A 24031-nucleotide genomic window follows, 5' to 3' on the forward strand; every position below is an offset into this window, starting at 1 on the left:
TTAAATAAGCATTAGTGCCTACGTAATAATCAAGATATTTCTTAAATGTTTTAAAATGCTTAAGCTGTTTAGATCAATATGAAAATTGGGGTGCACCTAAATGTTTTGCTGATGTGCCTAAATTAAAAAATTAAGCACACCAATGCAATCAATCCACAAAGTTAGTCCGGAGCCCTGTGTTGAATATTCTATACATACTTTGGAGAAACACCACTGTATTCCCAGGTGAGTTGATTTTACTAGTGTGGAAACCTGTTTCTATAAACTGCTTTAGTTTTCCATATGCTGAAATTAAACGGGTTAAATTGTATTTAGACAGGCTGTCATTAGACTTAACTTAAAAAAAAAATAGTTCACTTAACTAATTTGATAATACACCTGAGTTGTTTCAAGTAACTCTCTTAATTCCAATTTGCGCAAATCATTTAGTTAAAAAAAAGTTACTTGTTCCAAATTAAGTATTTGAGTAATCCAATGGTAATTTGACATACAGGTGAAACTCAAAAAAAATTAGAATATTGCACAAAACCTAATTTCAGTAATTCAACTAAAAAAATAATATATATAATATACAGACTCACGAGAGTTATATATTTTAAGCATTGTTATAATTTTGATTGTCTTACAGCTTAATGATCTGTGTATTTCAGTAGAGTTCAGTGTTATGGGGAAGGTTGCTGACCTGACAGTTGTGCATTGTGTAATTGCAAAGGAAGTTGGATGCTCTTAAAGTGCTGTATCAAAGCACATCAATTAAAAGTTGAGTGGAAGGGAAAAGTGTAGAAGAAAAAGGAGCACAACCAGCAGGGATGACCGCAGCCTGGGGAGGATAGTCAGGAAAAGGCCATTCAAAAATGTAAGGGAGCTTCACAAGGGGTGGACTGAGGCTAGAGTCAATGCATTGAGAGCCACCACACACACACATACACACACATTCTGAACATGGGCTTTAAAAGTTTTACTCTTGTCAAACCCCTCCTGAACAAAGCACAGGAGTGTCTCAACTGGGCTAAAGAAAAACTGGTGAGCACTGGTCCAAAGTGCTCTTTTCTGAAGAGAGCAAACTTTGCATCTTATTTGGAAATCAAGGTCCTGGAGTCTGGAGGAAGAATGGAGAGGCACCTGCCCACACTGCCAAAATAACCAAAACCTGGTTCAATGACCAAGGGACTGTGCTTGATTGGCCAGCAAACTCTCCCGACCTGAACCCCGTAGAAAATCTATGAGGCATTGCCAAGAGAAAGATGAGACACAAGAGACCGAGCAATGCAGAAGAGTTGAAGGCTGCTATTGAAGCGTCCTGGTTTTCCATTACACCCCAGCAGGGCCACACGCTGATAACATCCATGCCACGCCACATTAAGGCAGCAAATCATGCAAAAGGGGCTCAAACCAAGAGTTCATATGCATAGCTATACTGTTCAGATGGTCAACATTTCTGTATTTAAAATCCTTATTTTATTTCATGTAATATTAAAATTTTCTGCAATAATGATCTTTGGGTTTTCATAAGCTGTAAGCCATAATCATCACAATTAAAATGATTAAATGCTTGAAATACCCCACTTTGCATGTAATGAGTCTATATATTAGTTTACCTTTTTAAGTTGAATTACTGAAATTAGGTTTGGCGCAATATTGACATTTTTTTCTTTGCATAGCTTCAACTTACAGAACTTGTATAAAGTGAGATTAGGAAATGTCACCTTTTAGCTGCATTTCTGCCCCCAATGCTTTATATGTACTAGACTAGAGTTTGCGGGTTTGGGTCTCTCTCTTGGTTACATTTTCAGGAAATCCCAAATATAGAATAAGGAACAAGTTATTAGATTTTGGGGGTGATCCAGATCACCGCTTGCATCCAGGAATTTAAGTATTTCTAACTATGGGGAGATAGGGATAATTTTGCCAGAAGAGCTTCTAATGCAAATCTATGCCCACAATCATTGGCAAAAAAAAAAAAAAAAAAAAAATTGCGATGGCTTGGCAGAGGTCTGTGCTTTCTGAGTGTTTCTAGTTTAGTCACATAATGAAGTGAAGACTATAACAAGAGCAGGCTCCAAATATTGACTGTTGAAATTCTACATTGACAAGAACGCAGAGAATTTACTGTCAAACTGCAGCAGTGTCCTTACAGAATTTTGTTAAAAAGAGAAATTATGCTGCAGAGTGAGAAACATGCCTGTCAACTTTAAAAAAAAAAAGGGGGGGGGGGGTCAGTTATTTACAAGTTAGGTGATGTTTTATTTGACACATCCCCATAACATTTTTGTAACCACGGTGGTAACAAACTTTAACTGTTGACGGTTATATTGAAATGATTTCTTAGCAATAACTTGCATTGCATATTTGGGGAATTTTTCCTTTAACAGTTTTTACTATAACCTCTGGTGTTGCTAAGCAGTAATGTGATGTGCAGGTGGTTTAAAAACAGTTGTGCATTGTGCAAATATAAACTGATCAAAGTCCTGAGTTTAGAAATGTACAGTATGCACTAGACAGGTTCTTGTGCCTGGGATGACTGATCTTGTAGGATTATTATCAAGTCAGGATTGTCTAAAGTTATTTCTGACAGACAAATGCTCAAACACTCAGCTGACCCCTCTTATTACCTTCTCATTAACTGAGCTTGGGCTTGGTAACACATTACCAAGACAGACACTGTGTCTACGAGGCAGCCATTAAGCCCTACAACAGACCCCTGCTGGGCCCCTGGCAGGAAGATCTTGTTAAAATGTGTGGAGCTATTGTTCTCCCAAATTGGTCTGTGACTCTAATTGCCCAGTTAGTCCCCTCTTATAGGCTGTACTCGTCTACCCGATCTGGAACCAGCCTCAATTCATCGGATCAGACTGTAAAATTTGGCTAACCTCTGGCTTGGTACATGTGCATTGTCCTTGATACAGACAGGTCTGGTACACGGCCACAAAAATGGAAATTGGACCAAATAGATTGGACTTTGGCTTCTCTGAAGTCAAATGACCCTGACATAGTGAAGTAGAGACCTCTGATTCATGAGGCATTGGCCCTGAGGCATTAGCTTCAGATACACATCTAAATCTGCAGACAGACATCATCCAAACAAATACAATGTAATGTAGTTCTGTTGCATGAAGACAGAGAAAATTAGATGGGTGAGTGTCTGCATCTCAGGTCCCTTGAAAGGGATGTTGGCATGTTTTTACTAGGTATGTATCTGCCTGATATCAAATGCATTTGTAACAATTTAATATTTTTTTCTTTGAAGAAATTATGGCTACATACATATTCTTCACTCAGATGTATATTGGAAGAATAAGTGATGGACATATTTGTAAAAGCTTTATGGATACTTTTTTTAAACCAACATGTCATGCATCCTCTGTATCTATAGTTTTAGAAATGCCTTTCAAGTTTATTTTAATTGTAAATCATTGCAGACACTATGGTAACACAGTTACCACAAAATCTTTGCTTGAACATTAAGACTAGAAATATAAGCAGAGAGGTTAGCTAAATGAAAAAAGTTGGAGGTTATGCTTTACTAATGAGGCTCTGCTGATGTTACTGAAATTATTAAGCATGTACACGTGAAAAAAAAACTGCAGTATGAAAGGCTGTCTCAAAAAAAGCTCAACATTTTCTTGGCTTTCAAAGATTCATAGAGTTTTGTTTTCTTCTTCTTTCCATGTTTTTACATTTTTCTCTCTCTTCAAAATATACAAGCAAATGAAGCAGAATGATCTTAACTTTGTGAAATTTGGGGTGTTATGGTCCATTGTCCCCCTCCCTGCCCTCTACCCCACACACCCTCCATCTGCCTGCTGCCCCCTCTCTGTCTGCTGTGATCACAAAACAAGCCGTTGTCTCCAAACACATCGTCTCTGCGTCTTTTGATAGGTAGTTGATAACAGACTTGGAGACTGATGGGGCTGGCTGACTTTGCTGTATATAAAGGAAGCTGTATCAGTAGCCAAGTCATTAAAGGACAGCAGAGACTGACATCTTCAGAGAAAGCTCATCTACTCACCTTGTATACTCTGGACTTTGCGAATATTATAGTATGGCTACTTTCTTTGCTTCAACACTGGTAGCTATGCTTTCTCCTTTACTGGCGTTTGACATGGGTCAGTCCACTCGTTGCGTCACTATCCCCAACCAGATGAAAGTTTGCAAAGATGTTGGATACTCAGAGATGCGACTGCCCAATTTTTTGGGCCACAGTAACCTGGAAGGTGAGGTGGTGCCACATTCAGAGGACTGGAGGCCCCTGCTGCAGACAGGCTGCCACCCTCAAGCCCAGGCCTTTCTCTGCTCCATCATTGCTCCTGTCTGTCTTGACACGTGAGTGTTTTTTTTCTTCTTCTTTTTAAATAGCAATCCTCTCTAAGTTTGGAAAACAAACTTTCTGTTTTGAACATGGCAAATAATGCAATCATTTGAATTCTAGCAATAATTCTAAATTCATATAATTTTTTCCTTTCCACAGTTTTATCCAGCCCTGTCGTAGCCTCTGCGTGGCAGTGAGGGACAGCTGTGCTCCAGTGCTTGCCTGCCAGGGACACCCATGGCCCGAGGCTCTTGACTGTGACCGCTTCCCTGCTGAGGAAGACACGTGTCTAACTACCCATGCGAAATTTAGCCACTTTGCCAAAGGTAATGACCATGGACCAATTTTTAAAATGGTAGTCAACTGAAGGTTTAGTCATCCAAATAGAAAATTACACATCCATAAGCTTTGTAGTTCCTCATAATTACTACATTTGCCATTTGTTTAAATAATGTTTGTAAATCACAGGCTTACCTAAACCAGCTTGCCAGAACTGTCCTCCTGTGGAAGAGGGTCCTACAGTGAAAATGGTCCTGAGTGCTTTTTGCCACCATGACTTTGGTATGTTTTAAATTCTTACAGAAAGCTGTGCTGTATTGATTACTATTACACTTTGCTGTTTTAGAAATCCACTATCAGTTTCCTAAATGGTCATTTTTCTTCTTCTCTTGTAGCCGTGACTGCCAAACTTCATCGTCTTCGCCATCCCACAGGAGAGCCAGAGTTTCAGGTGGAGGGGCGGGTTGAGTTTATCCGCCAGGGTCCTCTGTTGCCTTATGACACCCAGCATCTTCTCCAGCAGTGGCTCCTCATCAACCTCCGATGTGCCAGTGCCCTTGTGCGTCCAGGGCGCTCACAGCTTTACGTGCTGATTGGTTCTGTGCAGCCTGACGGCACAGTCACACTGACTCGTCTCTTTCCTTGGCACAGAAAGGATGCAGGCATGGCCCTGGCCACCCGCAAATGGAAGCACCACAGATGCTAAAAGTACAAAGAAGAACTGGAGCCCAGAATCAGTTTGAAAGTGTAGAATTACACGAGTATGACTCGATGTATATATTTTTTTTCCTTTATCAGCGTTAAGGTGTGTTTCTAAAGGATGAACTCTGACCACGTTGCCCCTCTTTCCCTGCCTCCTTTCTGCTTTCTTAGCATGCTGTAATATAATGCACTCAAACCTGTAAATAGTATTGTTAAAAATAAATTGATATATTTTATTTTCTATAAGGATAATGGTGTATTTAAGGCTTCTTTTTATGTGTTATGTAGAAAAAGACAATAAAACGTTCGTCCTGTAAAACCACTTTTCTCACTGTTATTTTTTTTTCTAAATTAAATAAATGCTGAGATTCATTCAGCAAAAGACAGCATCAATCTGTTTTCTTCACTGCACATCACTTGAAACAGAATGTGGCAAACTAAAAGAAACAGCATTTGCTGGGAATTGCAGTGCCACTTCAAGTAATAGAAAGTGTTAAAAAATAATCTAAGAAGCGGTCTAGAAAGACACTGCATTTATATGACCTGAAGTAGCTCTGTCTAATGTCCATCTGTTGAAGATAAAACTGTATTCAGACATTATCCAGAGTTGTCAGCTGCACAATATAACACTAATGAGAAGATAAATCACCCACTTTACATTTGAATGGCCCCATTTTCACTACAAGGCTGAACAGACTCGGTTAGAGTTGTTCAACAATAACCGTGTTCAATACTTTTTTTAAATTTACTATTCAGTTTCATGTTGTACCCTTCACAGATGATGGGCTGTGTTGCAATTTAACACTTTTCATTATCATTTAAAACAAATGCATGTTTGAATGTTATTAGCTGCCCCACTAAGCACTAGTTATCTCAAATGTGTGAGTGTGTTTTCACTCTGGGATGACTGAATTGCAGTGAATTCATATCATTGTTATTCAGTGTGGTGTAACACTTTCACACTTTTAATGTAATGTGATTATAGTAGTCTATTTATAGAGGAGTTCATTCTTGCTTTGTCTTCATTGTAGTATTGGATTTGAGAATGGGTTTGCTTGTTTATATTTTATTGCTAAAGAGTATTTTACTTTGGTTTTAACTAATAAGAATACCCCTGCCATCTTTGACAGTCTTTAAGAATGTTAAAATACTACATAGTCCAGTTCAGGGTTGCAGGGAAGCTGGAGCTTTTTTATGTTTAACTGATATAATATGAGAAAAAAAATTAAATACAAACAACAGTTTTATGGTGGCTGTTAACAGTTGTAGCTTTCTCAGTCATTATTTAATCAAACTGAAAAAGACTAAAGATATTTAATGCACAAATGTTAGAAAATAAGTAGAAGCTGTGGCTGTCAGTAAGCCAACAGAAGAGGAATAAAGCATGTAAAAGGACGGAGGATGATTGGTGACTAAGCAATAGAGAAAAAAGTTTGAGTCCTAATCAAAATTTGTTGAACAAGCCTTTGTGACACATATCTTCTATCTGTTCTAAAATGACATATTTCTACTTACACACACTCAATAGCTTTGTAAAACTACCAGGCTTCAAGGATGACTCTGTGGAGTTTCTGTGTCAACAGTTAGAAGGTCGATGCATAACACCAGCTTTGAAGAAAGACCTGAAAGAAAAAAATATTTTCCTGCCCTTTGGACTAAAACCACAATATTAAACTCTGCTGAGGAAAATGTAAAGAACCCTGGGAGCAGAATCCTTGATAAGACAAAACCAAGTTAAATTTGTTCAGCTCAGATGGACTGGCTTGAATCTATTTACACAAGCACAAGTTTCTACTGTTAAAAATAAAAAGAAAGAAAAAAAAAGACATAGTGTGCTGCTTTGATTTATTGAAGATCAGCTGTGAGAGAAATAGCTTAAACTACTCGTCTCTGTAGAAACAGCTTCCCTGATTTATGTATTTATTTTAAAAGTTGGTGTTCTTTATGATGACGATTTAGACATGGCGATCTAAACATTTAAACCTAAATAAAAAGTTTACTGCAAATGTATTTGTAGAGCACATTTCATCTGCAAGACAATTCAAAATGCTAAACTTAAAACATTAAAAGCATTACAATAACAAGTGCATTAAAAAACAAACTTTTAAAGAAATAAAAGAAGTTAAATAAAAACAATGTAAAAGCTAAAATAAAATAGATAAAATGCAATAAATAAAGTTAGTGTGGGGAAAAACAAAACATCAAGCTACTTTTACTGTGGAGTTAATTTCTTTTCATGCCACTTAGCACTTAAATACTCCATTTTTTTTTTATCATTGATGTAATTCTTTATCACTTTTCTTAAAAGTTATAAGTAACACTAGTGTTTAAGCTGAATTTTATACTAAAGCATGATAAATGTACTCATTTCCTTGTAATTTAATTGCATCCAAGTACATTTAGTGGTATATTTTGACTGAAAGTTAAACACAACAAAGTAGTGTTGTTCATTATGTTTTTATAAGCTGCATCACTATACTGATGTTATATTTTAAATAGGCAATTTGTGAATCTACAGTGTCTAACAGCTTTTCTGCCTGAGTTAGTTTTGTCTGCTCTTGGCTAAGCAGTTAACTAGGCGGCGCATATGACGTGCAGAGAGAAATTGTACAAACCCATTTGTCTCATCAGCATCATAATAGTACATGTTAGCCTTTGCAAGATTAACGTTGGTGGCGAGTTCTGTTTGGCATCTGCCTCTCCCCTACAAAGAAAAGACCAACATGAAAAAAGGTAAGTTTGTTCAAACTATGAAAAGTTTTTATGTAAATATGACTTTTGCTGACCATACTTGTTTTTGTCCTTTTAGTTTGGTTTGCTTTCCTTACAGTGGTGTACTTGTACTTTTCTCTGAGAGTTGGGACGGTTCCAATCTGTTCCTATGGCCAGGATGGATGTCAGGTCCCTTCACTGGCAGATCTCTTCGACAGGGTCATACAACAATCTTCAAGAATGGATGACATCTCCAATGATCTGCACTCTGAATTTGTGGGTGTTTTCTCATGCTTGACATTGATCATCCATCACCATCCACCAGCCTTTGTCAGACATTCATTCACCATCAATCATGCTTGTTTGAGCTGACTATTTTTCAAACAGGGGTATCACTGTGTGGTGTGTGTTTCTGTCTACACAGGAGCAATATTTCTTTCCTAGTAAGAAAATTATAGGAAAACGGAGGTGCCACACATATGACATAATAACACCAGATGACAAAGAAAATGCACAAAGACTAGGAGTGAGTGTTCATCTTCATGATATGCTCATGACTTTGCATGCACATAGGCAAGCTTGCTGTATTGTGTCAGAGATAATAACAACTTGCATTGTGCCTAGAATAATGTAAACCAAAGATTTTTTTAAACACTTCTCTCTTGTGCAGCCAGAACAACTGACTGAGGTGATTTTAAGGCTGCTGGCGGCCTGGAGTGACCCCTTGTCACAGCTCCAAGGGAGCATGTCACAGGATCAGAATCAAGATTTCAACCACCACAGCTACGAGGCTCAGGAGGTCACAGATGTTGTGCAAGATCTGAGGGATGGAGTGGCAAAAATGGCTGAGAGAGTAAAGATTCTTCAATGGCTACTGAGCCTTTAGATGTGTTTTGTGATTGGGTCTTACAGATATTTTTATTTCTTTATGATTTAAGGAATTAGACTTAAATAAGACATATGATGTATTTGGCTGTTTGTATTGCATCACACAGCAGTTATTATTTGCCCCTCTTTACTTAATGTAGATTATAATTATATCATTTTATATTTGCTCTATCCATCACAGATGAAGCTGGAGGGAATGCTGGATAACACGATGGGATACATCTCTGAAAGTTTGGTCCCTTCTTCTGCCTTTTCATTCTATGCACGAGGAAATCTTCACTCCATAGAACATTATGACCTACTGCACTGCTTCCGCAGAGACTCCAGCAAAGTCAGAAATTATCTCCGTATCCTGAAATGCACCACCCTTCCTGAAACAGACTGTTGATAATGATGGCAAAGCACAGCGTGGCTCAAAAAAAAGAGGTCTAACTTGCACATACTTACACTTGATGATCTTGTAGCAGTAGCTTATATTTAAATGCATTTCATGTGCAAATTCACTGTGTAGGATTATGTGTGCATCTTGTAGTGTGATCGTGATGATAATAAAATAATTTTACTTTATCACTGAGCATAAAAAAGTCAAAACAAATAAAAATAAAGTTTATCCTCATCATTGTTTTTGGTCATCCTTGTATTAATTAATGAATGCATTTATAAAGCTGGAAAATGGTCTACAGTAGTGCGTACATTAACATTACAATGAATCCATATTACAAATAAGCAAAGTAGAAATTAGGGTTAGATGAAACACTTTATTTACAGTTAGTCTGTGAAAAACAATATATTTACAACATAAACCAATTGACATATAAATCCCCAAATTTTTTAAGGTTTTTAAGGTATTTGTGTAAAGCTTATCAAAACATAAAATACATTTAAAGGTTTTACAGGCAAATGCAGTAAATGAAATGACTCATTTAGGCCTTTCAGTGATTGCAATTACAATCGAAGCATGGGAATCTTTCTTGGAAAGATTGGACAGAGTAATAACCGTGAAATTGCTTACTGAAGTGAGTGTAATGTTATAAAATGACTTATGAAGCAGTTGACTCTAATTACATTTATAACTATGCAACAAGACATGATATGGACTTAAAGGCAATTTTGTGTCATCAGTATTAGTCCACACAGACAACGTATTCCATTCATACATTTCTAACATCTTTTCTGTGTTGAGAGTTCACAGAAAGTCACTGGTTTAGCATCATCTCATGATGGACCCTCATGTGTCCATGGTACCCTTCTGTGGAGTTGAACTCTCTGTTTTTGCATTAGTGTGATTGTGTGACGGTTCCTCTTCCTGAGCGAGGCCTCTGGCCATTAGCTCATCCATTGGGGACCGGATGTTTTGAACCTCCTTTTCCTTGCAATTTCTCCACTTCATACGTCGGTTCTGAAACCAGATCTTAACCTAAATCAGCAGAAAAGAGAAAATATCAGCTTTCTCTTTGATGTATTTTTCCATTCTGATATCACTGCAGAATGTATTAAAGCTATGCTCATCTATGGTGACAAACCTTTGAGAATGACATGTTTTCTGGTGAGACATTGTTAGTTTTTTTTTTAGTTGCACAGCTTCAGTCTGCTACTTTTGATCAGACGGAGGCGTGTAGTTGAATGGACTAATATGAATTTTGTTGCAATGGTAGACAAAAAGTACCATCTTCCTTTTTATCTTTCTTGCCATCATGAGCTTTACATTTGAAATGTTAATTATTAGCTACAGTTTTAGTTTGACAAATAGACAGCGACTAGATAAAGAAGCTCCAACTTTAGCATTTTGTGAACATGATGGGATATTAATATTATTTAGGTCAGCACATTTTAGGTCAATTTAGCTTGGGTAGAAGCAGTAGGATTTACATTTCCATGTATTCCTTGTTTAATGCCTTTGAGGCTCACAGATTAAAAATGAGATCATGCCAGCAAAATTACCTGTGACTCTTTGAGACAGAGGTCAGCTGCCAGTTTATTTCTGTCTGTTTTGCTGATGTACTTCTGTCTGCGAAAAGTTCTCTCCAGCTCCTTCCTTTGTTCTTCAGAGAACACAGCCCTCCTGAGGATCCCTCTACGTGATTTCGGACTCATGTTAACAGGCCACATTTGAGCATTTGCTCCCTCTGGAAAATAAATTTGAGAAAAAACAAAAAGTTGTAAATGTCATTGGATCAATTGGTGTGGACTGTTTAAGATAAACAACTTGGATGTTTGATTAGAACAATAATTATTAATAATTAGTGCTTCCTCTTCTGCACAGGTTGTTCCATAGGCATGCCTTCATAATAAAACAGGTGTAGCAGCCAGGAAAATATGTTTTCTTAATTTACACAGGTTATTCATGATTAGTATATGTTGTACAAAATCTGATTCTGTTGTATTCTAAATCTGTAGGTACTTTTTACTCTTGTATATTCATGTTCAAACCAATGCCTGCTTTATAGTGGTAGTCACTTTATAACTCACTATCAATTCCTCTATTTTTGTTAGTCAGATTTAACAAACTTGTGGCAAAAACTCTCCTAACTGATAAAAAGGAATTTGGTGATCTGTGAAGAGCAATCCCACGCTGCTTCACTCACAGGTGCATGCACAACAAAAGTCAAGTGAAACAATTTATCTGATTCATTCAACTTTGCCTTTTTAATCTGTACGACAAATCTGCACATAGACCACCTCCGGGGAGCACAAAATGGGTTTGGACATGCTTCTCACTTCTCAATTGGAGCTCAATAGCTTTCACTTAAATAGCTGATTACCAGGTCATTCCTGGGCAACGTGTGTGTCTACCCTAGTGGGCCAACTATTGAGTTTGGTGGGACACCAACAATAGAGCTGTACAATAGAAATGCCATTACTCGATGACTCAGTGGCCCAACACTAAATCTTTTCTCTTGCTGGTTTGAAGCCAGTTTGTATGTGAAGATGAGCTCGAAAAAGTCTATAAAAGTCACTTTCATTGAATGCTTTATGTCCTAGTCAAGAGGTCTCCAATGGGCAGGAATGAGAGTTGAAGGACAGGAGAAAAAGAGGGGGGGTCGGTGAGCCAAGCTCTTTAGCCACACAATGGGCGGGGGATGTTCCTCATCCAGCCCTCTTCTGCAGAGAAATGGGTGAGTTTTTTGTGCTTAGTGGAGTTCATTGCTGCAGTGAAAAATTGCAGTGAGGTCGCGTGTGGATGGTGGAGTGAATGTGCCAATTGGTCACGGCCAGCTTTGGCATTGTTTTTTTGCCGGGCACTGTGGGAAAGTGTCAACCTACTAAGAAGACTCCAGGGACTTGTGGGATGAAGGCTTTCTGATTTGTGCTTTTCCCAACGACACTTGACAGCCGTCGTAGGTTGGAGCAACTAATAACTTCCAATTTTCAAGGGACAACGCCAAAAGAAGATAGATGCCTGACTTAATCAATTCTGTGGTATTCCATGAGTATGATCTAGTACTCGTATTCTACTCAAATCCTAAATTATATGCAATGAAAAAAGATTTCAAGCACAAATTTACATATTCCACCTGTAGAAAATTACATTTCAAATTCAAATGTAACTTTTGCAAAAGCTGTTATGTTTAATTTAGCCAGGAAATTAAACTTCACACTGCAGGAATTCACAAGCAGACCAATTAATGTGCAGAGGGAATGCAAAGCTTTAAAAACAAACTGTCTTACTCAGCAGTAAGAGTCCACATCAGGTAGTTATTATCTTAATATGACACAAGACAAGATGTTTATTAGCTCTGCATATTTGTGCTGGTAAATGAGTAGATTTGCAAGTACAAAACAAGGGGCCTCTGGGACTCCTAAAAGCCCTGCAACCCACCCCTTTTTCCCCATCCTAAACAGCCGTGAATGGTTATGAATAGAGCTGAGCAGAGTTGAACGGAGAATTAGCTCTTTGGCATTGCATCAGTAATTAGCTGTGGAGAGCATGGAAGACCCTGCTGCTTATGCTTAGAGAGCAGCTGAGGCATTGCTGATTAGGCATAAAACACTCACTGGAGAAGACAGAAGGGGGGCTGGACCCACCGCAGCACGCCAGCACATACTGCGGGCTCTGAAGGAAAACACTGCTCAGCACACCTGCAAAGACAGATTGAGACAGTCATATACGGTTCTATATCACATCCACTGTGGGACGTGTGCAGTGTAGTTTTCCCAAAAATTGTGAGGCTTTATAAAATGTTAAAAAATTAGTGCAATTCTCTGCAAATTATTAAAAGCCTGCATCTCACTGTAAATCCTATTTAAAGAAAAGTTTTTAAGCTTAAAAACAGCATTTAGGAACTCAAGAGACAAGTTGCTGTAGTTAAAAAATTGCTATGTTTTCCATTTCTGTTTGATTTCACCTGCTTAACATTTGAGGACTCATGTTTTCTTTGATTTTGCTTTGTAAACATTGGATTTTCATTAGATTAATTCTATAAATGTTTCACCTGGACTCTTTTACCTTGATGCTATTATATGTATAGAATGTAGTTTGGTATTGTCTTGCTGAAACAAGCATGATCTTCCCCCAAAAGGAATTTGTATGGATGGCAGTTGCCATAAAACCTGTAGGCCCATATATTGTTCAGCATTAATGGCCCATTTATAGATGTGCAAATTACCCATGCCAAATGCTTGCACTTGCATTATATACCATCACAGATGTTAGTTGTTGAGCTGTGAGTTAATATCAAGCAATGCTGCACTTATTACCAGTACATCTTGACTGAAGAACGGTGGAGAGAAGGTGTTCATACTTGTTTACACATTCATTAATGTTGCAGCAAAGTATGTTAACTGACAGTAAAATGAAAGTTTGTGTTGATGTCCACTGTTAAGTCATGTCCACTTTTAAATTGTCTTCTTGTTTTTTTTTTTTAATACAGTGCATTTAAAAGGTACAAAGCCATTTAGGATCATTTTCTACCTTGTCCCTTTCAAATGAAAATGGTCCCTTCTTGCTCCAGCTTTTTAGAAATAGTGTATCATAGACAAGGACAGTTTAATCTGTGTCACATTGTGAGACATTATTCCTGCATTGTTCAACTAAGTGGCCACACAGCCATCACAAGGAGGAGAATTGCACTGCATCTTTGCTTTTCCAGTATTTTATTACTGTTGTTCCATTATTCAATACAAATTCAGTATATTCTTTTTCATAGAAATGTATATTATTATTATTATTATTATTATTATTATTATTATTATTTTTATTATTATTTTGCATCCTGCATCAGTGAGAATGTCAAACATAGTTTCACAGCTTGATATTTTTTATAATAATTTTTTTTAGTCAGGTTTGCATTATTAATAATTTACTGCACACTTTATATTTCAATTTTACTTATTGCCCCGACTTTTTTTGTAAGAGATTTCAATCATCCTCAGAGAGCTTTATTGGATAAATTTAAACTTTCAGACATTTTAAACCTATCTGAATGATGCTTTAATGCCATAATTTGATTCTTACTAATTTTTTTCTTATTTTTTTAATCTAAAAAAAGTTCAAATCTGAAATTGCTGACTGCAGGAACCTCAGCTTCTGTGGGGTACCTGCTCTAATGGCCCAATGCACCTATTTGCAGACACTAAATCTAGATTTGTTTTTTCCTGAGAAAAAAAAAACATATAGGTTTTATGATAAACAAAAAGAGAAAAACCATCTAAGACAAAAAATATAACTTTTTTTACTATCTATGTAATGTTTTACTATCTTTTGTATTTTAGATTGAATTTTGTTATAATGCAATTTTTACATTAATCTCATCTGTGAGAAATGTGGGAGTCTTGGTCTTGGTAAGCATTTTAACAGCTAATACTGATATTTATCAACATTTGAAATGGTAAATTACCAATGTAATTAAAGAGGTTGTCCTCTGAAATACATACTGCAAAGACGAGGAAAGGAATTAGTTATGCAGAATTAAACACTACATAAAAAGAAAAGCAAAACATGCAGTTTGCAAGATAAGTTGCTGATTTACATTTTCAAAATGTTTACAGCATGTAAATACATCTGATTTTTTCAAGTTTGCTTTAGTTAAAAACAAATTTACCTGAGCCTGGCAGAAGTGACCTTCTTGCATCTTTCACCTGTTGTAGACCTTGGGTCAGACTTTGTTGTGCTCCATGCTCATGGATCCAGGTTCCTCTTGGGAGTTCACATGCTACTCGTCTCAGGTGGACACTTGCTGCTCCTTCTGTATGGACCGGAGGTGTCTGAGACTTCAGCAGATTGTCAATAAGAAAGCTCTTTCCTGAGCTCCCAAAGCCTGGTAAAGCAAGAGGGAAGCCAGCCATATTCCTCCTGGTGCAGCTCTGAACTGAGACCATGCTGCTCACACACTGACCCCAACACTCGAGTTACCTCTTCAGCAATTGCAGTTCAGTGACACTAAATTCTCCTTTAATCCTTTTTGGAGTGACCAGGCCAACTTCATTAAACTCTGGAGAAGACAAAAGTCCTCTGCTTTTCCTCTTTTGGGCCTGCACTTTGCTACGGGGCTGTGTTGTGATTGGCTGAGAGACTCTAATGTGCTTCTCAATTCAGATAAGGCTGGGGCCTTTCTGGAGTGGCAGAAGGTGGGTCTGACTCATTCATTATGTCAACTAGCCTATTAAATGATAGACACCAGAGACAATGAAGTGCTGGCCAAAGTTTAACATGCACAAGACAGTCTTCTCAAGTAGTAAATAGTTCTCTCTTGTTCCTGATACAAACCCCTCAGCAGTTCATTTGAAATGCACTTATTTAACTTTCTGTTGAATTTCAGACATTCTGCGCTGAGGGAGTTTCTTGGTTGATTAGAAAACCAGCACATATATGTGAATAAATACTAGCTTAAAAAGGGTGAATCTGCTGTCGTTTACACTATTTTAAAAGATGACTAGAATTATTTTTATAAATTGAAGATTTATAACAACCTGAAGACCTGGTAACTTTACCACTGAACTGACTTTTCATTATTTTAATGAAATTTAAGCATATAACTGGGCTCATAGTTCCTCATAATAATAAATGTTGGGGTTCCTGTGTGGCTCTTTATCTTGAGTGTGCCATGTGTGCTGTTTCCACCATATTTCCTTTTTTACTGGTGGGATAAAATCTCACAAGCCCAAAAAAAAAAATGATGGATTAACTGAGTTTTACTTTCTCTGAGTTTTTAAATATATTCAGATATCCCTAACAACTTTCCATTAAATAGAATAATAATAAATACATCATTAACAAGATATATTTAAGAATCACCTAAATAATGACCTTCATCGCTGTTACTAAGTTTTATAAAGTATTGTAGAATTTCCAATTATTTAGCAATGACAGATTGCTTTTCATCCAGATCAGTGATCTTAAATTCCCATTAACTCTTCAATAGTGTTGTACATGGGCATTGCAAAATAAAAACTGTCAACACACACTAACGCATGTGTCATGTTTTTGCAGTAAACACATCAAATGAGAGGCTTGTGCAACCTTTCACACTGCAACTAATGATCCTCAACATTGTAATAGAAAGTGCAACAAGAGGGGCACAGTAAACAGGCATAGCCACACAGGTCTGCAACTGTGTGTGTGTGTGTGTGTGTGGACCAGGGTGGAGGGGTGACTACCGAGTGTGTGTGCAGATACCTCATGCTGAGCATGGAAATTGGCCCAGACAGCTCAGCCTATTGTGTGATGGCCAGAGAGCCAAAGGTTGCTTGTAATCAAATTTGAGGTTTTATTCCTCAGACTGGTGGAGAAAGCAGAGCGTTCTGTCACACGATGAGTGTTAGCAGAGCTCCGTGAGCTATCCACTTTTGTGTGGAGAGTGTGTGTTAACATGTTCCACATAGACCAGAGGCTGTGATTGCCCACCAAGGCTTTTTGTGTGCTTGTTCAGTCATCTGTTCATGTGATTGAAGTGGAGACTGCTCCTTAGTTCTGCTCTTATCTGTTTTAAGTTTTTCTTTGTGTTTTTTTAACATCTCCTCCAAGCTCTGTTTTAACATTTAAGAGATTTGTGGTATTTAGTCCTGTCGCTCCATTTTCCCCCCTTTCAAGTGAGACACTGTGGCAAGTATAAAAGCTGACATTAATAAGAGTATACCATGCTTGAGTTCAAATTGTATTTTTATCTGTGTTCACTGACATTTTAGGCAGAACCAGTCTCACGCGACTTTCTGTCTGTTTTAAAAGGCATAGCGTATCATTGTTAAGATTCACCAGTGTGTAATTAGCCAGATTCCAATGGAACTCTCCAGGAGAGGGAGGTATAATTAGACTATTCTTAAACAGTAGGTCTTAGAAACACCCTAAAGCAAGTTCATGTGAATTTATTTGATGTCCACCTCTTCTCAAGAATGGAGAGGAAAAAAACAGGGGTCCTTTCTTTTAAAATCCTTACAATAGCTCTGTTGAAAGCTAGCACTCTGCAGGCTGGCTGAGATCTCTTTTCTCTCTTTTTCAACCCCAGCAAAGCTCTTAAAAAGATACCGGCCCATTGCACCCGCAATTGATATTCCACCACTCGAACTTAATATTGTGAATGGAGGTCCAGGATCTATGAATCAGGAGGACAATACTCTAAGCATAGCAGCAAACTGGCACTTTGTGTGTGGTGTCTGTGTCCCAGAGGAGGAAGTTTCTAATGTGAGCCTCACAATTGTGTGTCTATAGAGTTCTAATGAGCTTCTGTATGCTGAGTGAATGGCTCCAAGCTATTCACCATGATGGCCCAATGAGCCAGCTCACTGCACACATTCACAATAGCATCCAGGGGGAATGGGAGTGGCTGTTTGGAGGCAACTGCATCTCCGGGGCAGTCTATAAAAGCTCATCATGCAGTAGTGCCATGTTTTGATTAAGAGTATGTTCGCATTAAGTTGGTCACATAAAAAAAAAAATCAACATTTCAAGCCTCTATTTTTCACAATCTGATTATTTAAAAAGAAAAAAAATGAGTGTGAATAAATGTAAAAATAGTAGCTCTACTGAGATATACCAGAATATATATGTAAAAACAAGAAAAAACATCTTCAAATACAACTTATGACATTATTTATAGTTAAGGAATTTAGGATTTCCTCGACTTAAACAGGCTGATTATTTAAATTATGTGTTCAATGTATTAATTACTGGTTGTTTCTTAAAGTCATGAGTAAATGATTTGCCTTGGAAAGGACAGTTGTTGCTCAGCACTATATAGATTTATATTCTCTAAATAAAAAAGCATATTATGAAGTCCACAAAGCTCTTTTTGGCTCTACTGACATTTGGAGACTGTTTAGCAGTCAGAGCTAATTCACTAGCAAATGAAAGGGCCTCAAACCCTCACAGAAGAACCTCTGCTTCATCCTGTGCTGGCATTATTCCAAGCAGCTGCTTGCATTAGTTGTTCACTGCTATTCTTAGGTTTGGAAATAGGTGGGTATCGAAAACGTATAAGCTTTAATACTTTATGAGGCTATAAGAGAGAATAAGAAGAAACTGTCAAGAGTTCAAGAGTTCCTTTGCAAGTTTTGACATCCTTGAATCTGCAGCCTATTGACATTTACAAAGAATGAGCTTCCTCTTCTGTGAATGTTTGAAAGATCTTTACTGTGGCTTAACTTTTTGTTTGTTCATGTCTTCAGTAGATATAATTTATGCATGCACTGGGCTGAAATCAGGTGACTGACATGAACATTTCAGAGAATTTCCCTTTTACCTGCAGATATGTCTGTGTTGCATCTGCAGTATGTTTTAAGTTATTGTCCATCTATACTGTCCAGCGCTATCCAATCAGCTTGCTGAATCTGAACAGAAATTACACATCAGAGTGAAGTCTAAATCTACTCTTAATGAGATGACTTGGATATTGATACATCTACTGATGACATGTTTGGATAGGTGGCTGGATGTTGTAATTAATTATTGTCTCGTTTGTTTGTTTTAGGAAAAGGGGATCAGTGATCATTTATCACTATCACTTTTTGACACCCAGGCTTTTTTTAACATGCTACGTTCAATAGTGTGATTTCTTTTCCTCAAGATGTAAAACATAGTTGATTTGACTGTAACAGTGTTCTCTGATGGGTTTGTCTTCTTGGATGACTACTTTCACTTTCATTTGGACCTTCACAGACTTCACAGCACTAGCTTCCAATTGCTAACGCCACCTTCAGATCCAAGTAGGCCATTTCCCTGTTAAATGGGTAAGAAAGTATTGAAACACCTGTTCATGGCAGTTTTTAAATCTGTTGTCCTAGTACCCATACCAACAGACTAAATTTTCCACTCATCCCCTCCATCATTCACCACATCCAGACATCATGTTATTTAGTATATAATTAACACTCTTAAAGGAGCTCAAGTTCTGTCTATCAGCATATCACATCAATCAGGTACATGTTTAGGGTGACACTGTCTGTAAGTCCTCAGTACTGCAACACTGTGATTATGTAGCTGCAATTTACAGCCTTGCACACCAGATGGCACTGAGAGACTGAAAGCTTTCAGTATTTCAGCAGTGTAAATTAAATAAAAAAAAAAGGTGCTGCTTCTTATTTGGTTTTTACAGTTGTGGCAGCCTGCCACCCTCTTATCAGAACAGGCATCTGATGCCTAAAAATGAATCATCAAATAGCCTTGGCTGTCTGGTTACATCATCCATACTTTGAATTGCACAGCATCTTAGTTAAACATCAAGTGTGAAAGCTCTGAATTGTCAGCTCCAATTAAGAAATATTTTTCATAAAATTAATTAAAAGTGTCAGGCCATAACTTTTAAACACATTACTAGGCTGATGCAATGAATCGTTGCAGTTTTGATATGATTCATAAATGTCAAATTAGAAAGAGGCAAGGTCGATATAACAGCAGAATTATGCAACAAATTAATCCCAGAAGAGCCCTACTGGAACAACTGACCAGTTTTCTTCTTTGATTGAAATCATGGCAGAGGTACTGCAAGTGATTCCATTTAGTCTGTGGCATTAGTATATCTATATGGTGGACTTATGGCCAAAGTAAATAAGCCCCTGAGAGCTTTGTAATGTATCACCCATCTGGTTCTTTTAGAAATGAAAAAATGCCCTTCGCAATTGCTTTGCCTTTGCCCTAAAACATTTTATGTGTGTGTACATGCACAGGAGAAGAGTTAGTGTGTGCTGTACCCCGTACGTTTATTACTTTTCATTTTTCCTGGGCGCATGTTTTAATGATTCATATTTTCCTGATGGCACTTTAGGAAATGACAACTTGTGGGCAATACAAAGTAATTACATTTCCTGTGTCTGGACCCAGAAGAAATGTAGCATTATTAATAATGAATAGAGGTTTGGAGCCCCACTCACACAACAGATGTGACGCTGCATGAAGGGCCCTTGCTTGCTTTTGTCTTATTGACAAAAGCCAACCATTAGTCGCTCTGTGGATGTAGGAATGATCCTTCACAGCTGCTAACAAATGACATATTTGTCAAAGCCAGTGTGCTTTGCAGGAATCATAACAAAATTAACTGCAATAAGAAGGAATTGTATTGTGGGAACACAGACTGCTATATCACATATATTGTAGTTAGTATGGTATCTGCAGGATGGATTTGTACCACACAAAATCTGGAACTGTCCCCAGAATAATATCTGCTGGTGTTCACTTGTCCACACAGATCAGGAGCCAGCAAAACATTTTCTCTGCGATCCAGGGATTGGCTTCACTATGGTTTGGACTTTGTTTTGCCCTTGATAAAGCCTCTACAAAAATATTCACTTCATATCCATCTAGCAGGAAACTGATTAAGGTTAAGAGAAAACGTTACTATATCATCATTAAGAAAACAAGAGTATTTGTATTTATGTAAAAGATGGTGATATGCCCCATGGATGAAAGGGATTAAAGATTAATCTAAACATATTTAGACCAATAAGCATCCGTGTTGAACCAAAACTCAACAGAAAGGCAGAGCCACAAAGGCAACCAAGCACTTCATTTTAATTATCCTACCCCCTGCTGAAAAAAACAAACAAACAAAACTAAACTAAACTTCAGCTTTACTGGATGAATTAACTAATTAAGAGAATGAAATGCCTATGGACACACCACTTATCAAAGAGCAGTTTCAGCACAAATGACAAGCGGCTAAACTTATTACATTGAGGCAGTTGGCATTTTCTCCATTAAGCTCTACTCTTCATAGGAAGACAGATGGTTTGAAAGAAGAGTAAAGTAGCCCATCAACGTCAAACTAAAACAAATGTTCAAACAAACAGGGATGGGAAAGCTGTAACACCAGCTGGTTACGACGCCACTGCAGGCAGTTTCACACCAATTTGCACATCAGTTCATTTTGACTCCTTTCATATGAACTTGACAATTTATTTGACATCATCAAACATCCATAAGATAAGGACCTACTGGCGTTGCACGTATTGGGAAAACAGCTTAAACTTCATACTGTTGTATAGATGTAGGCCTACACGAGACTCAAAAAATAACTTTATACCTTCTATGTACCGTTTTCCGTTTTTTGGGGTTCACCTTATGGGTTGTCATTTGGTATTGTGTTCTTTAGATTTAATTAAGCTCTCAGTATGAGAGTGACCCTTTATATTTCAGAAGTTGAGACATTATGTACTCAGAAATGCATAGCTAACAAGTAAACGGGCATGCTAACTTGTATGCATGCTAGCTGGTGCAGTAGATCAAGATTAAAATTAAAAATGTTTTTTTAACAAAACCACAACGCTGCGTCTTTATAATTTGGCATTTAAGCTAATATTTGTTTTATTATTCTTTTAGTTTTTGTCATTCACTCAGTATTTGCATAAACATTAAGAGTTTCCTGATTTCCTGATTGTATTGTGTCATTCCTGAAAACTTAGTCTACAGATTCATAGGACATTTGTCAAACTTCCACACAACATGGATCCATTGATTTGTGTCTAATTGTATATTTTAGATTAGGTGTAAACTTTAAAACTTTAAATGTTGTTCTTACCATTTTTACATAGTAATGTTGTAAATATTTCTTTTGGCTCTTCTCATGAACATAACTTCTGTTACTTTAACTGAGATTTATAAAGATTAGCTTGTCCAAAAACATAAATGTGGAGTGGTTCCTCTTAACATTTTTCTTCTAATTTGAGAAATTCCTTAAAATTCCTCTCTTCACTGTTCCCCTCTGCACTCATAGTTGCTACCTATTTAGTACTGATTAAAGAATATTTTCTCTTAGCACTACTTATATGTTATGAGGAAATCATTTTTACAGCCCTGTTATATTGCAAAATAACAATCTTTCCATGAAATCAATTAGATTCAGGCATGATTTCAGTGGCCTAGTCTGTATTAGAGAGACGTTTTCTCATATCTCACCACTAGGGGGGTTTATTGTCCCTGTTTACCCTGCTCTCTCTCTCTCCTTTGACTGGTTTTCTATTCTCTTCTACTCCTCCCTCAGTGGTCGCGGTTCTCTCTCACGCTGCTGTAGGAGAGTCTGTTGAGCTGGTAAGGCAGAGCAGCTCGCGTCCTGTCATCCACCTGTACTGCGGATGTTGATGGAACAGACCTTGCTTTACATGGAGTAATTTCCGCATCATTGCTGTTTTATTCTTCCCCCTCTGTCTCTCCATTGGATTTGCCTGTTTCTTTATCTTCTTTCTTCTATCATCAGGCATCTGAAGTTGTGATGATGCCTCCGCTCAGCATTTGGGATTTGTAATAGCCTCTTTTGCAAGGGTGATACATCATTCGCCTGTAATTGAACAACACTGTCTCTTGGAAGTGGATAAAACATGGACTAATTAGAGAGAGAGAGAAAATACAGTCATCATGGGATTATTGCAGCTATTTCTGGTTTTCTGCATATGTTGCACCTCCTCAGGTAGGACACAAGGCTGTCACTGATTTCACAGAAACAATCTCTTGCAACATGTCGCCTTTAAGATGAGATACTTATCTAATTCTTTGTTATTCTGTGTAAGCTTTCTTAAGAGCTTCTCACAAATAGTTGATCTGGAAGTACATGATTCTCTGACACTTGCAAGATATTTTTGGTGTCCACTCCTGCTAATAACAGCAGTAATGATGTTTGTGTTTGTGAATAAGTTCTAGGTTTTGGGGTTGACCCTGCCCTGCGCATCAATGTGTTTGATGAACTAATGCTTGGAGAAGGCTTTGATGGAGTTACTCAGGTCCAGGGCTTCCACAGCGAGTCTAGAGCTTTCCACTTCCAAGGTACTGAAACACACATTCATTCTATTTCTGTCTGAAGTTATATGTGTCCACAAGAGATGGTCTATATGTTAATCGATGCTGATTGCATCCTGTTATGAGAATTGTCCCATTTGCCATTTCTCTCTGTTTGCACAACTTGCAAGTGTGATGCAGCCCAGTGATCCTTTCATAAGATTCTTTACTGATGTAAAAAGTCTACTGACTATATGAGAAGCAGCACAGAAGATGGATTTTCAGTCTTCTTCTTTAACATGAATGTGCTTGGGAGGCCTTCCACCTGCCTAAACAATAGGTAATATTAGGTCATGAAAAAGTGGGGTGACAAGGGCAAGCAGTGGGTGGAAAACGGATTCTGTAAAGAACTGTGGAATAAGTGAATTTAATTAGATAAGGCAGTGACAAAATCCTGTATTTAATGAAGATATATTACATGAGCCTGGTGAATAAATAAGCCTTAGGCTAGAATTTTACCAATTTATGATTTTCTGGAAGGTGTCAGTAGCTCGGGTGGTTTCCTTTCCCTAAATATAAATGCAGAGAGTGAGTCATATGTCCATGTTTTCAATTGTAGAGCACTGTGTAGGCTAAATGTGTTATATATGGTATTTAGTAAATGGAACTGTGCAAAATGGAGATTACAGTGTTACTGTTATGCTTGACTTTTACAAGCATTTTTATGAATTTAATTTTTGCCAGTATTATATCTCAGCAACTGATGTCAGACATTCATTACAATCGAAATGATTCTCTTATCAGCTCCTTCACAGGAACTGAGATGCGTATCATAACTCAGCCAATAGTAACAACAGAGGAAATTGCTTTTGACTTTGAGATCAGTAGCAAAACTAAGTATGAGGTGAAATAAAAATCTTCCCAAGGATCATTTTATGTGCCGAAGTGTTGATTTTGGAGAGAGAAACACCTTTTGTTGATATTTCTGTTCTTCCTGCCCGCTTTGC

General features: G+C 37.6%; 4 protein-coding genes across 4 annotated transcripts in view; 3 read left to right on the forward strand and 1 right to left on the reverse strand.

Annotated features, from left to right (window-relative positions):
- The first annotated feature begins 4042 nt into the window (after positions 1-4042).
- On the forward strand, positions 4043-5463 carry szl (sizzled). Its single transcript, XM_041997767.1, has 4 exons — positions 4043-4323; positions 4469-4635; positions 4778-4870; positions 4984-5463. The coding sequence occupies exons 1-4, from the start codon at positions 4043-4045 to the stop codon at positions 5292-5294; spliced, it is 852 nt and encodes a 283-aa protein (XP_041853701.1). The 3' UTR covers positions 5295-5463.
- A 2550-nt stretch (positions 5464-8013) lies between these two features.
- Positions 8014-9278, forward strand: LOC121648103 (prolactin-like). Its single transcript, XM_041998051.1, has 5 exons — positions 8014-8023; positions 8094-8278; positions 8427-8528; positions 8673-8855; positions 9072-9278. Exons 1-5 carry the CDS (start codon positions 8014-8016, stop codon positions 9276-9278), a joined length of 687 nt encoding a protein of 228 aa, XP_041853985.1.
- A 547-nt stretch (positions 9279-9825) lies between these two features.
- On the reverse strand, positions 9826-15208 carry dbx2 (developing brain homeobox 2). Its single transcript, XM_041998081.1, has 4 exons — positions 14932-15208; positions 12887-12970; positions 10832-11016; positions 9826-10307 (listed from the first exon to the last, which is right to left on the reverse strand). Exons 1-4 carry the CDS (start codon positions 15206-15208, stop codon positions 10119-10121), a joined length of 735 nt encoding a protein of 244 aa, XP_041854015.1. The 3' UTR covers positions 9826-10118.
- Positions 15209-22308: 7100 nt separating this feature from the next.
- Positions 22309-24031, forward strand: part of nell2a (neural EGFL like 2a) — a 75610-nt gene continuing 73887 nt past the window's right edge. Inside the window, exons 1-2 of the mRNA XM_041997898.1 lie at positions 22309-22719; positions 22944-23072. Of these exons, the coding sequence (XP_041853832.1) occupies positions 22668-22719; positions 22944-23072 (181 nt within the window). The 5' untranslated portion in view covers positions 22309-22667. The remainder of the gene's footprint in view (positions 22720-22943; positions 23073-24031) is intronic.

The sequence above is a fragment of the Melanotaenia boesemani genome, chromosome 10 (assembly GCF_017639745.1).
Source record: "Melanotaenia boesemani isolate fMelBoe1 chromosome 10, fMelBoe1.pri, whole genome shotgun sequence".
In the NCBI taxonomy this organism is placed as follows: domain Eukaryota; kingdom Metazoa; phylum Chordata; class Actinopteri; order Atheriniformes; family Melanotaeniidae; genus Melanotaenia; species Melanotaenia boesemani.

Excerpts from the sequence above, each read along its gene's own strand:
- dbx2 (XM_041998081.1), bottom strand. The coding sequence starts at position 15,208 with ATGGTCTCAGTTCAGAGCTGCACCAGGAGGAATATGGCTGGCTTCCCT. Across the intron at positions 12,971-14,931 it reads GTCACTTCTGCCAGGCTCAG|GTGTGCTGAGCAGTGTTTTC; the intron begins GTAAATTTGTTT and ends CTGTCTTTGCAG. Across the intron at positions 11,017-12,886 it reads CCCCCCTTCTGTCTTCTCCA|AGGGAGCAAATGCTCAAATG; the intron begins GTGAGTGTTTTA and ends TTTATTTTCCAG.
- LOC121648103 (XM_041998051.1), top strand. Across the intron at positions 8,529-8,672 it reads AAAATGCACAAAGACTAGGA|CCAGAACAACTGACTGAGGT; the intron begins GTGAGTGTTCAT and ends TCTCTTGTGCAG. Across the intron at positions 8,856-9,071 it reads TGGCAAAAATGGCTGAGAGA|ATGAAGCTGGAGGGAATGCT; the intron begins GTAAAGATTCTT and ends TATCCATCACAG.
- szl (XM_041997767.1), top strand. The coding sequence starts at position 4,043 with ATGGCTACTTTCTTTGCTTCAACACTGGTAGCTATGCTTTCTCCTTTA. Across the intron at positions 4,324-4,468 it reads GCTCCTGTCTGTCTTGACAC|TTTTATCCAGCCCTGTCGTA; the intron begins GTGAGTGTTTTT and ends TCCTTTCCACAG. Across the intron at positions 4,871-4,983 it reads TTTTTGCCACCATGACTTTG|CCGTGACTGCCAAACTTCAT; the intron begins GTATGTTTTAAA and ends CTTCTCTTGTAG.